Source organism: Phalacrocorax aristotelis, chromosome 1, assembly GCF_949628215.1.
Source record: "Phalacrocorax aristotelis chromosome 1, bGulAri2.1, whole genome shotgun sequence".
In the NCBI taxonomy this organism is placed as follows: domain Eukaryota; kingdom Metazoa; phylum Chordata; class Aves; order Suliformes; family Phalacrocoracidae; genus Phalacrocorax; species Phalacrocorax aristotelis.
Genome location: NC_134276.1, coordinates 68520392 through 68533242, shown reverse-complemented (window position 1 = coordinate 68533242; position 12851 = coordinate 68520392). Strand labels below are relative to the sequence as shown.

Below are 12851 nucleotides of genomic sequence, written 5' to 3'. Positions count from 1 at the left end.
TTTTATCGATTTACATCTTAAAGTGAAAACCTGTCCTGTACAACTGGCAAGAGGTGAGGGAGTTTGGGTGCCTTGTGGCCAGATGTGTGTTACTGCTTTTGGGATGGTGGAGTTGGCTTGAGGTCATATAAGGAAGAACTTGAGGAGTAAGGAAAGGTTGGACTCTGCAGGACAAGGTGGTACCTTACAAAATACAAAGTATGGACGCAGATAACGGTTTCTGTAGCAGTGAAATGATAGCATGTTATTCTGCTGCGAGAGGGAAAAAAGTGGACCTCTTTGGCTGCTTGAGTTACTATCTTGCCTGTGTTATTTCTTTTTAGTTGAGTGGCATGCAAACTTTGTTCTCTCCTTCTAAAGCCTATTTTTTTCTCCCACCTCACCTTATCAGCTTCTGCAACTGCAGTACTTGAAGCTGCACATTTCTACATCCTGCACTGATGCATAGATCAGGGGGCATTGTAGCAAATAGCATGGGTTATTAGTTGTTTATTTCTGGTGCAAAGGAAGCTATCAGTTCAGTGCCATAGTGAAGGCTGATTTGAATGACAACATGTGGTGGTGTGTCAGTGGCAAACAGTTGAGACCATTAATGAGTACAGTCACATTTAAAGTTTAGCTGTTCTCAGTATTCTAACCACGCAGATCACTAAAAAGTAGAGTATATGAGATTCTGCAACTGGCAATGAACAAACTTAGCTAGCTCATGTGGGTCCATGTTTTTCTTTCTCCTAAGTTTGACACAACAGGGAAAATGTACCTAGATGTAGAAGCCTACATTTTACTTTCAGTTACAGTTATGCAAATCTAAAATAAACTGGTGATAAGAGCGCCCAAATATAAACCAAACATGGTGACAGCTTGCATACACACATTTGTGCTACATAACCAAAATGCGGAGTGACAATAGCTCAGTAGGTGTATTCAGAGAGACTTAGTGCACCTCACTTAGCAGCCTGTTCTTGCTTTATTGTGGTCAGTCTTGAACAATGTCATATTTGACACTGCTGTAGTACAAATAACATTTCTAAAACAAATGCTAAAAATTATTTCCTCTTTTCAGAAACTCTCAAGAGTTGACATTGTTCATTGCCTTTATTCATGTTCTTGATTCTTTAACTTTTGAACAGGAAGGAGCTTACTGCTGATGCTCGTGAGTTGAAGGGAGAATTATACTGCTTACCCTGCCATGACAAAATGGGTGTCCCCATCTGTGGGGCATGTAGAAGACCAATTGAAGGCCGTGTGGTGAATGCTATGGGCAAACAATGGCACGTGGAGGTAAACATCAGATGGGACATTGTCTTTTACAAACATGAACATACTAACCTGGGATTTTGCTGATCAATTTCAATGACAGGATTAGCAAAGTATACAGCAATGATTACTAAATGCCTTCTCCTAATTCCATCTTCAACCTTCTTGTGGCTGGTCTTCCACTGTGAAATAGGAGTTATCTCCTACCTTACAGAGCACTTTGTGAAATCACTGTAAGATCAGTTACCAAAGGAAGCACTGTGAGGTCCTTATAGAAGAAAATTTCAGAGTGCAGAACAGGACATGTGGAAAGGCAGTAAAATTCTTTGGCGACCATAATATTACTGAGCATTGTAATACCCTTATGTCTTCCATAGTCACATACCATGTAAATATCATTAAAGCATTTTATGTGAGGGCTCATATTTCAGGGCCGTGTCCAAGATTAGGAAGATAAGCAACCTGTTCCTTTTGTTGCTTTGAAAATCTCCAGCAAATGCTTTCTTCACAAGAGTGTAATGTTGGTTTAAAATCTCTTCGTTGTGTTCATTGATAATGTATGAGAGTCCCTTTGCTTGGGGTTTGGGTTTTTTTTTGTAACTTTTGGACTGATATGTTGATGACATGAAAAGGAGCATTATTTTAGTGGTATAAATGTAGAAACAAAAAGGTTTTAACTCTCCTTTTCAAGATGGCACATTAGCTCAGTAGACTTCAGTCATGTTCAGCACTGGGCTTGGTTGGCTTGCTTTCCAGAAAAAAATGCTATTACTTCCAAGTAATCCAAACAAACGTACGTAATTTTCTTTGTAGCATTTTGTCTGTGCGAAATGTGAAAAGCCATTCCTGGGTCATCGTCATTACGAGAGAAAAGGCTTGGCGTATTGTGAAACCCACTATAATCAGGTGAGGTTGCATATTTTTAAAAATGGTGTTAATTGGTAAACTCATGAATTGGCTTTATTAGCTGGAGATGGGAACCCGTGGACATTCTTATGTTTTCTTACAGGCATCTGTAATTGACTAATGTCAATTAGCAGATGTTCTGTTACAGTTAATTTATACAGGTTTCTCAATACATTGGTCTGATATTGAGAAAGAAAACTGCAGGGATTTCTCATAGGCTAGCCAGGACAATCAGTCTGGAGTGGTCAAGCTTGGTGGTACTTATGTAGAGCTGTTACGAGCTTTTACGTGTCTGTGAGATCAGAGCGGCTAATGACACCCAGTCTTTCCAAGAAGCTAAAGATTTGCCACTCAGTAGCTGCGGCTTAAGACGAGGCCCTAGTGAGTAGCATGGTCTCCCTACAGCTGCTATTCCAAGATGAGTGTGTGTTAACATACACTGCGTCACCCAGCTCATTTTCTAGGTTGCTGAAGTCTGCAAAGACTAAATTTGTCAGAGGACACCACCTAGTGACCACTTGCATTTATATGGGAGTTATATACTGTGATACCATCTCTCTCCAGACTCCCTTGATTGTGTAGTCCAGCACCACGATGTACAGACCTTTTTTTTTGGAAGCCATCTGCATTGTGTCATGTCCGCCTCTTCGTCTGTATAAATACAAGACTGGGGGTTACATTTAGGAGTTGTAAGGCATCTGCTAATTGCGGATGGATTCTTAATTTGTCAGTGATGAAGGGCAGATGATTGAAATGTTGCTGCCATATGTGTAGACAATAAATGCCATGACATTAGTAGTAATAGTGTTGCAGCCATGGTGGGGCAAGTACATATACCAGACAAGAGCTATATGTAGAGTAGATGTCTTTTACTAGGTTAAATTCTAGCGATAATAAAAATACATGAAATCTTGGGAACTTCTTAATTGTTACACCATGGACGAATGTTAAGCCTGGAAATGGAATGGATAATTTTTGGCCTATATTTTCCTTTTTCTTGTTATTTTTATTAAAAATAAAAATTTCCTTACAGTTTTTTGCCAGAAACAGCAGTATGTTGTTATAGTCAAGCATGTAAGTCCAAATGTTAAATTTATTAGTAATGATGTGTATATGACACCGACTGCTGTATTTCAAATATTCAGGATTAGAGAAGTGTTAAAACCAAACAGAACTGTATTTACAGAGGATCGAACAGATGTAAATGAATGTTTTCATCTTTAAGACTTTTTATGATGAGATGATACAAAACGTACTTGGAAAACTAAACCAGACTTGCCAGCATTCTCTTTATTTTGCTGAAATAAATAGGAAAGCTGTTGTGCTCGTCGGCTGAAATACAGTTATTTTGTTAGTTTGAGAAGCTACCCTTGATACAATCATTACATTAAAAATTCATTACTCCTCTTTCGTCTTCAGCTATTTGGTGATGTTTGTTTCCACTGCAACCGTGTGATTGAAGGAGATGGTAAGCACTTTTCTAACTGTTTCATTAATGTTCCTTTCTGATGGAAGTTCCCTTTAAAAGTGGAAGTAAGGGGAAAACATCCCCCTGTTGAATCCTTGATTATACTCCTTAAAACAAAACCAGCCATTCTCTCCATCGGAAATTAGGTTAGAGCTGATTAGTCAGAGACCAGATGGTAAGAAAACCTAACAGCGAGCATTTCGTGATGGTAAAAGACCACCCAGTGGCTGAAGAGAATCGTGGTCAACCAGAAACCCCTTAGTGACATGAAAAGGCCAGGGATGCTGGGAGATGCACAGAAGTGGCTTCCTGCCCCACCGACTTCAAAAAAGAACACATGCAAGGGTGAGAATGACCACACGTGCATCTCCTCAAGTGAATTTAGCGATCATGAACCAAATTTGAAAAAGTGTTCAGATATTGAAAGATGTGGGTGGACACTCTAAGGGATTTTTTAAAAAGTGCTTATTTCCCATTATGTCAGTTTGGTTCCTAGAGATATTTGCCTATCTATTGCAGACACCTGTCTTTTGAAAATCTCGGCTGGTGATAATGTCACAAAACCAGGAAAGATCATACTTGGAAAGATGTGCCATGTAAAGGCAGAACTTGAAGCAGTTCTGTTTAGTTTAACTTTGTTTGGTTTTTTGTTTGGTTGTTGGGTTGTTTGTTTTGGGTTCTTTTTTGGGGAGGGGCAGGGGTGGACAACCAGCTATGATAAAATGCCAAAAGCAAATTATTCTAACTTAAATAATGCAACATTATGTGCCTATTTACCCCTACCCAAAGTAAATACTATAATACCAATGTTAGCCTCACCTAAGCCAAAGCCATTAATGAAGTAGGAGGAAGCCTCTAGCGTGTAAAAAGAGACATAAACTAGTAGTCATGTAACTATAGGGTGAGACCTACGTTCCAGAGATGCGCTTTCCCCACATTTTCTGGCTTGAACTATACCTGCAGAACAACAATCCAAAATGCTTTGGAGGAAACAGTGTCTTCCTCTTCAGTAAAATCCTACTAGAATGAGCAGAACTGGGTACTGAGGTGCACGAATAAATTCAGCTGTACCTGATGACTACGTTTCTCTGTTTCCAATGTTATACCACATAATTTGATTCGCACATTCTATGTTGTTTGGTCTCTGAACTGAACAGAATGTGTTGTAATGCAGTAATTTCTTTTCAATGTACATCTTCAATTGTTTTATTACATTTCTCCTTTCTTTTTTTCTGCACACAAATTTGACACTACTGTCACAAATTATCCAATATTGTTCTCTCTCTGTCTCTCTCTCTGGTGGAACAAATATCTGTGGCAGCAGTTTTTCAGGAGGGTGTCTATGTACTGCAGAGGTTGCTTGGGAGTGAGGGCTTTCACCCGACTAGTAGTATTTTGGCAAGCAGTGGAATAACTATGCTTCTGTGGATGTGCTTGCCCCATGGCGCAGGAAAAAAGCACTGCGTGACAATGCTCTGGTTCTGCTTGTTGACAAAATGCGGTGTTTTATGAGGAAACCATTGTCCTGCATCTTCTAACTTAGATTAAGAAGAGAGGCAAATTTTGGCAGGGAAAAGTGGAAAGGTACGTTGAAAGAGAGGAAGAACAGAAAACAGATTGAGATACAGAACAAAGAGAAAATAGTTATTTTCTCTCCAAAGCAAAGAATAAAAATATAGCCAAGTTTGTCTTGGTCAAGTAATTTAACTCAATAGTCCATAATTTTTTTCACCCTGATAGCGCTGATTTATCAGCAGCCTCCTGACTGCTGGCTTCATGTTATTTTCTTCGGCTGGGCAAGTGCCATTGCTGACAGCACTGCAGTCTTCTGAACGGGAGCTGAGAAATGAACGTGAATGAAAACATAAACACTTTCTTGCTGGATTGCTTTTCAGCTGAAAAAGTCTCCTGATTAAGCTGGAAACACCGCCTCATAAAACAGTTGCCTGAGGTCAGCATGCTCTGGGATGAGGTGGAAGCAGGGAACAGGAGGCAGAAATAGGTTACACTGGACTTGCTGGTGAACACAGAGCTGTACGTACCCTCAGAGACAGCTTTGTCAATGCTTCCCAGTCCTGCTACACTACACTCACGTGTGCCTTCCTAGCCTTGCCACGTTATTGTTACAGTCCTTATAACAGTTGATACAAGAATCAAATGGCTGTCCTTCATGCATCATGAACGTGGGAGATTACAATTTTTGTAATATCTGTTATTTTTTTCCTGTAATGCTAATGATTTCCTTTTTTTCCCCATCACTCCAGTTGTGTCTGCTCTGAATAAGGCATGGTGTGTGAACTGTTTTGCTTGTTCAACTTGCAACACTAAGTTAACACTCAAGTAAGTTTATAGATAAGAGTGATGCCTTCTAAACATCAGTGGTTATCTTTGAAGCGTAGATGTTGTCTTAGCGTAACTGTTATGATATGAAAAACATATAAGCAGCATTGAGAAAATATGTGCATCCTTCTTCCTCTTGCTCCACTTACTAATTTACATCTCTCTCTGGTGTCTGTTCAGTACTTCCTTCAGTTAGTCTCCTTAACTCTTCTCCTTTTCTATCCTTTATTTTTTCTGTTTAACTCTAAAGGGATAAGTTTGTTGAAATTGATCTAAAACCTGTCTGCAAACACTGTTATGAGAAAATGCCAGATGAATTTAAGCGACGACTTGCCAAACGGGAACGTGAAGCAAAGGATAAAGAGAAGCAGAAAAAGAAAAAGCCAGTCTGTCTGTAAACCTTTTTTCCTTCTCACCACCACCTCTGCTCCTTTCTTCTTTGGTCAGTGCTAAGGATGCTTTTGTTTTAAGTTTTTGCATGAATTTATAACAAAACAAAGATATTTTTCACATAACTGCAACTTGAAATGCTAGCTTGTTATTCCATGTTATCTTATGTTTAGTCTGTTGAGCTCTACAACTAGGTTTGAAAGGCTTTTAATAAGTATAGACATAAAACTGCATAACTTACTCAAACGGGTACTGTAATTACTGTCTATAATGTATAAGCAAAAGTAACTTCATATATACGTATGAATTGCAATTGTAATTTTTTGCCTATGAACGTTTAATAGGATACTTTAAAAAAATTTTCACTATACCTGCTGCTAAAACTTTTGTCTGTTTTTCGCTTTGTCATTTTAGGAATAAATTTGTTGAGTTTGATATGAAGCCTGTCTGCAAAAAGTGTTACGAGAAGTTTCCTCTAGAGCTGAAGAAAAGACTGAAGAAACTAGCTGAAACTTTGGGAAGGAAGTAAAGACTTGATCTGCTCTCCCCTTCCTTTGTGAAAATCTTGGATGTATAACTTGGGGGGGGGGGGGGGGGGGCGCTGCTTTGAGGCTGCAGACAGCAAATGATGTATGCCTTCTGTGAAATGGAAATACCTTCAGATTCTCTGCTCTCTGTACATGTACATGTATGCTTATTTCTTGATAAACAGACCATACTTCCAAACTAAATGAACTACCAGCTCACCTGAAAGGTTTCTGACCCTGATAATGCAGCTGAACTGGTGCAAGTGGCCCATTCTGCACAGTAATCTCTGCGGAAATTTACAAAGACAGAAAATCTGCTTCTGAATACCCGCAAAAACTGTGCAAATGTGTCCAACCTTAGGGGCATGTATTGTCATTTATATTAATGAAAGTATTAACCTTCAAATAAAGCATGTACACAAAACTTGCCCAAGTCAAGTGACTTGGGCAAGAAACCAACATACTTTGCCTCATTAAGAACTTCACACTTGGATTTCAGGCCAAGTTGTCTCATTAAAGGAGCCTTGTTTCAGATGGTTTGAAAAGTATCAGATTTCTAAATACAGTACAAATGACCTAATTCTGATAGATTATGCTTACATGATGAATCTTTGTACATCAGGCTTAGTATGAAATACCTAGATAAAATATATATTCCTATTGCAAAAAATGAGCATACTCAGAACTACTTGAATTTTGCTATATTCCACTCAAAATAACACATTAATTTTTATATATGCTTTTGCATTCTATTTACTTTTTGTGCCTTATTCTTCTGCTGGACCATATGCAACAGTGTTCCATTAAATATATATATATCATTTTATTTTTTATGCTGTATTCTTACACAGAAACTATATACAAGGTATTTTCAAAATATAACATACTTTGCCTTAATTATATGGGATGTGAGAAGTGTTTTATTTGAAATGTGAACAGCTGACCTTAAAATTTAGCTTCTAGACTTCATTAATTTTCAGAACAATACTGAAAATGCATATTTCAATTAACTGGTGATATTACTTTTGCACCTATGAGTGTAAATATACAAGGTTTGATCCTGCTAGGATCTATTTCTTTTGCCATCCTCAAGAACTGAGCTCACAAGTAATCCTTATAACATACATTTAATTGTTTTATACTGTTGACTTCTGTCCATGCAAATTCGTTTTATTTTCCCCCCTTTCTTACAGAAAATATAGTTACTTAGCACTTCTTGATGGTACTACATTACGAAGTACGTAAATATTTTAATTTTTTTTTATGTTAGTGACTTAAACAGATTTTATGTAATTACTTCATAGGAAATAAAATTTTCTTTCTGTTGATGAAAAATTAGTTGCTTTAAAACATCTGCTTTCCGATGTCATCAATAAAGGCTATGTTATTAAACCTTGTATCACCTCTCTTAAATGACTGCCTGAGAAAGGTGGGAAAGCAACTAGGATCTCTCAGTTCCCTATGTTTTGACCTGTGACTGTATGTAAATACTTCCTTATTATCCTGATTTAAAGGAGACATGTGCCATTCCTAGATATCCCACTGTAGTTAGTTCTTAGGTTCATGAAAGAAACTGCAGTTTCTTTCATGAAGAACAGCCAGTGGCTAGGTTTCCCTGAAGAAAATACCTTGTCTGAGTTTAAAACATACACCTTCCTATCAATTTTTTCTCTCCTCCTTTCACTGTAGTCACCCCAAACTTCCAGTTTAGTGCTAGGTAGGGTATTTTTTAACTGTTTTATCCTATGTAGTTATTGAACACCATAGCTGTTCAGTAACCGAATGCAGTCCTGACTGTGTTCAAGACTAGAAAGACTAGCAAAGCTTAAAATGTCCCCAAAAAACATGTACACACCAAGCATGGTAGCCCTGTTGGGATTTTGGACTGTGCTGTGCATTCACTAGACCATACTCAGCAATGTTTCCTTTGAATTGTGATTCCCTGCTTCTTCTAGGTTTTTCACGTCACACTGACTGTATGGCTTTTCCTTCAGCCTATGCATGCACAACCTTACTTCTCAAAGAGTCGGGAAGGGTCCCTAACCAGGAGACTAAATGGCAAGACCTGGCTAACATCCACATTGCTTGGGGTTACTTCCATCTACAACTCAGTGGCCTTCTTTGCACTGTGCAGCCACAGGTCTCCTGTTGACTCTGTGGCCCTAACACAGTATGGTTTGTTTTCTGTTTTCCAAGTTCCTGATGCAAACGCTGTGCTACAGTTCACCAAGACAGCAGTTTCTATTTCATAAACGTGAGCATGTGCATCTCAGACCTCACGATGCAGCGCTGAGAGCATCTGAGAGCACTTGAGGGTTCAAAGCCTGATGAATCAGAGAAGCATATTGGTTGGAAGGGACTGCTAGAGGTCAGCTAGCCCAACCATCTGCTCAAAGCAGGTCTAACTTCAAAGCTGGATCAGTACTGAATGTCTTCCTCAGCCAAGCTGTGAGTATCTCCATGGAAGATTTCACAGACCTTTGTGGACAATATGTTCCAGTGCTTAGTCACCCTCATGGTGAATGTTTTTTTATTATTGGAGTCCTATCTCAAGTGGTGGGTTCCCAAATCCACACTGCTCTCTTGGGGAGCTCTCTTTGGAGTGAACTGTCATTGAAATAATACCCTTGGACATTGTTATGAAGAGGATTAATTAAAAGCAGTTGCAAAACAGAGCCAGGGCACAAGCTAGCAATTAGGCAGCCTGGACAATTACAGGTCTGGTGTTGAAGCTCACTTCCTGGCCTGTCAGTATTACAAATATTTTGCATAGCTGGAGATACTTTCATGAAAGAGGCAGAGTTTATTATTGTTTTCCTACCTATGACCCCTATAGGTCTCTCAAAGGCAGGGGTGAGCCTGGGATGTGGGAATGGATGCCTCACAAGCTTCACCCCTTTCTGCTGCATGGGATTGATCAAGCATGGGCAAGAGAGATTCTTCTTGAAGCCCCTGCTTAGACTAACAGTAGGAAATCCCAATGGATGTAGCCGTAGGGAGAAGTGGAGCCTAAAGCCTTTCTGCTGCGGGCAGTGGCAAGCCCTGTGCTGTGTTCCAACGGATAGGTACCGAGCCAAGCTCAGCACAGGCAGGTTGCAAGGATGGCACAACAGTCAACTGCTGTCCCGCCTGGTGAGCTGCCTTCCTCGTGTTGCAGCTGCCGGGGACAACATGGGGGGTTGCCACTTCTGCAGGCGTGGGCGAGAGACTGTGACCGCTGTCAAGGCACTGGACCTTGTCTGTATGAAGGCACTGCCCTATGCCTCCCCATCAGCTGAAGAGCAGAAATTTCCTCCAGTGAGCCAACTGAGCCAACTCTTAGCATTCTCCTCTGCACTAGCACCAAGACTTTTATTACTTAGCCTGGCAGGTGCTGATAAATTATTTGGTAACCCCAGCTGTAGGCATGCCATTCAAAACAGGACAGAGGAAAAAAGATCCTCTTTCTTCTTAGGACATTATTCCAATGTCTAAATAAATCACCATTAATAGAGCAAATAGTAAAAGGGAGGATTGATTCTTTCAGCCAGGATGTGACATGGATGATGCTGATCTCCTTGCAGGAACAAGTTGGGTTATGTTTTTTTATTTTTCCGGCAAAGATGGCAAAAGCTTTGGTGATGTCAGTATTTTTCAGGTGTAGCAGGAATCATACAGCTGTTAACGGGTTGCTTCAGATTGAGAATGGGACAAATTTTTAATGATGCTTCTCGGGAGACAGAGCCCAGTGGCCACATTTTGACCCAAGTGCCTGAACCGGCAGTGGAGCGATGAGACGGGCAATTCCAGCGAGCAGAATCCGAGGCTGCCAGCTAGCAATTACACCGCGGGGCAACCACCAGCGCTCAGCACCACCAACCTTACAGGTGCAGCTTGCAAATTTCTCCTTTCGAGGGCTCCTGATCTCATCATCTTCTGATCCATGCTCCCAGCTGTACAGCAGGATCGTAACAAAGAATGTAATTGTGCTATTCACAGTACCTGTAAAATACGGTTTCTCACCAAAGCTGCTACAATATTTGGAAACTCGTTTCCTAGAGCAGTGGGTCTCAGCGAGAAGACCCATGCTTACGGATTTACGGTTCATAGGTGAGAAAACTAATGCACGGCTCCACGCGCGTGAAGATCTTCTGTGACAGCTAAGGCTTCCCCCACGAGTGGAAGCTGGTCTAGCAACAACAGAGCGACGATCAGGTCCCCCTTCAAAGGTAGGGGGACACAAAGCCGAAGCTGGCGGGAGCTCAGCTCTGCCCCCGCCCCGGCCCCGCTCCCGCCCCTCAGGAGGCCCGCGCCCCTTGCCTGGCTCCGCCCCCCACCCTGCCGCGCCTGCGCGCTCCCGCCGCGGGGCGCATGCGCGGTGCCGGCGGAGGCCCCGCCCTCCCCCGGAGCCGTCGGCTCTTGCGCAGTAGCCGAGGCCGCGCGCCCTGTGCGGTTGCGCGGGAACTTGCGTAACGGGTGGAGGCGGCCGAGTCCCTCGGCGGCTTCCTCCTTCTTCCTCTTTCTGCTTCCCCCCGCGAAGGCGCCGCGCCGAGGCCGGTGGAGAAGGCGCTCCGTCCGGAGGGAGGCCGGGCGCGGCCCCCGCCGCGGCGCCAACATGAGGCGCACGAAGCCCGAAGTGGAGCGGTACGTCGCCTCCGTGCAGGCCGCCGCGCCTTCCCCCAGAGAGGTGAGCGATGCCGGCGGTGGGCCCCGGGTGGCCTCGCCCTTCCCGCCCGTGCCAGTACCCGGGGGCGTTGGGGTTGCTGGCGGCCGCCCGGCCCTGGCCTGGTTCGGTGCGGCCCGTGGTGGGGTCCCCCTCCCCCTCCTCGCCCGGCGCCGGGCCCGAGGGAGGCGGCTGGCGTGGGGCGGCGGCGGTCGCCCTCCTTCCCCCGCTTCCCGAGAGGAGGCCACCTCCCGTGGAGCCGGGCCGCCGGCACGGACCGGGCCCAGGGCGGGGACCGGCTGCTTTCGGCGTGTGCTGCGGCCCCCCGCGCCGGACGCCGCGGTGCCGGGGCTCGGTGCGCTCTGCCCTTCCTCCTCCCTGGTGGCAGGGGGAAAAGGGAGTTCTGGTGTCTCTGGGTGTGCCTCCGAGTCCCTGTTGACTCCGGGTTTCCTTAAGCCGAGTGAGGTAGGGGAAGGTGCCGAGAGGAAGGGTATGGGCTTTCGCTTACTGGAGATCCCTTCCCTAACCCGGAGCAGTGGCTTACCAGAGCTGTGCACTTGCCTTTTTTACACCTGGTAGGCCTTACTATAGCTTTAAACAGCCCACCGGCTCCCTAAGTACAGAATTATTCAGTTTTGTGAGAGTGTAGTTCCTAAGTTTCCTGAGCATGTTCTTAGAAAAATAAAGAACTCAAGGAACATGTGAGACACTTTCAGTTTTCTTTCATGTGCTGTGCGATTAGTATTCTTGTCTGTATGACTGCTTTGTGAAATAGCAGTATTAAGAGAGGGAGAACTGAGAGAAAATAACTTTCCTACTGTATTTTTAGTAACTGGACAGAAGGATGAGGAGCTCTGCATGGTTATTGTATGATTTTTCCATTATATTTGGAAAATGGTGTACAGGTCACAGTGAGCAGTCTGATGCAATTCATGGGAGCTGTTTAATCCTGAAAGATCCTGTTCTGCTGCTCTGAATTGATTTTTATTGCAAAGGTAGAATATTCAGCAGTGTGTTGTATAGCATGAATGCATCCATGTTCACCATTATGCAGTAGGGCCTTTATGCAGGGCCTGTGTACACCATCATTGTACATCTCCCCAGAGTAACAAAGTTGTCCTGTGACTTTGCTTAATTGACTTGGGTGCTGTTTAGGCCAGGCAATTTCAGCTACATCACTGCCAGAACCAGAGATGTTCCCTCAGTTGTTTTGATATTCCTACTGAATTCAACAACAACAACAAAAATTTCTCTCTTGTTGTGCTTAAGGCCAACTTGTACGTGTGTAATTGGGTTTGGGGTTTTTTTTTAAGAAATGCTT

The 12851-nt window shown here is 42.8% G+C and overlaps 2 protein-coding genes across 7 annotated transcripts in view; both read left to right on the top strand.

The window, feature by feature from the left end:
* LIMS1 (LIM zinc finger domain containing 1) overlaps window positions 1-8285 on the top strand; it is a 76501-nt gene extending 68216 nt beyond the window's left edge. For all 5 annotated transcript variants that reach the window (XM_075092115.1, XM_075092109.1, XM_075092098.1 and 2 more), the window contains exons 6-10: window positions 1131-1281; window positions 2071-2163; window positions 3583-3631; window positions 5896-5971; window positions 6776-8285. In XM_075092115.1, the coding sequence (XP_074948216.1) occupies window positions 1131-1281; window positions 2071-2163; window positions 3583-3631; window positions 5896-5971; window positions 6776-6890 (484 nt within the window). In that variant the 3' untranslated portion in view covers window positions 6891-8285. The remainder of the gene's footprint in view (window positions 1-1130; window positions 1282-2070; window positions 2164-3582; window positions 3632-5895; window positions 5972-6775) is intronic.
* A 3012-nt stretch (window positions 8286-11297) lies between these two features.
* RGPD4 (RANBP2 like and GRIP domain containing 4) overlaps window positions 11298-12851 on the top strand; it is a 33680-nt gene continuing 32126 nt past the window's right edge. Inside the window, exon 1 of one of the 2 annotated variants that reach the window (XM_075092064.1) lies at window positions 11298-11554. In XM_075092064.1, coding sequence (XP_074948165.1) covers window positions 11483-11554 — 72 coding nt within the window. In that variant the 5' untranslated portion in view covers window positions 11298-11482. The remainder of the gene's footprint in view (window positions 11555-12851) is intronic. The other variant, XM_075092055.1, reaches the window with a different exon arrangement.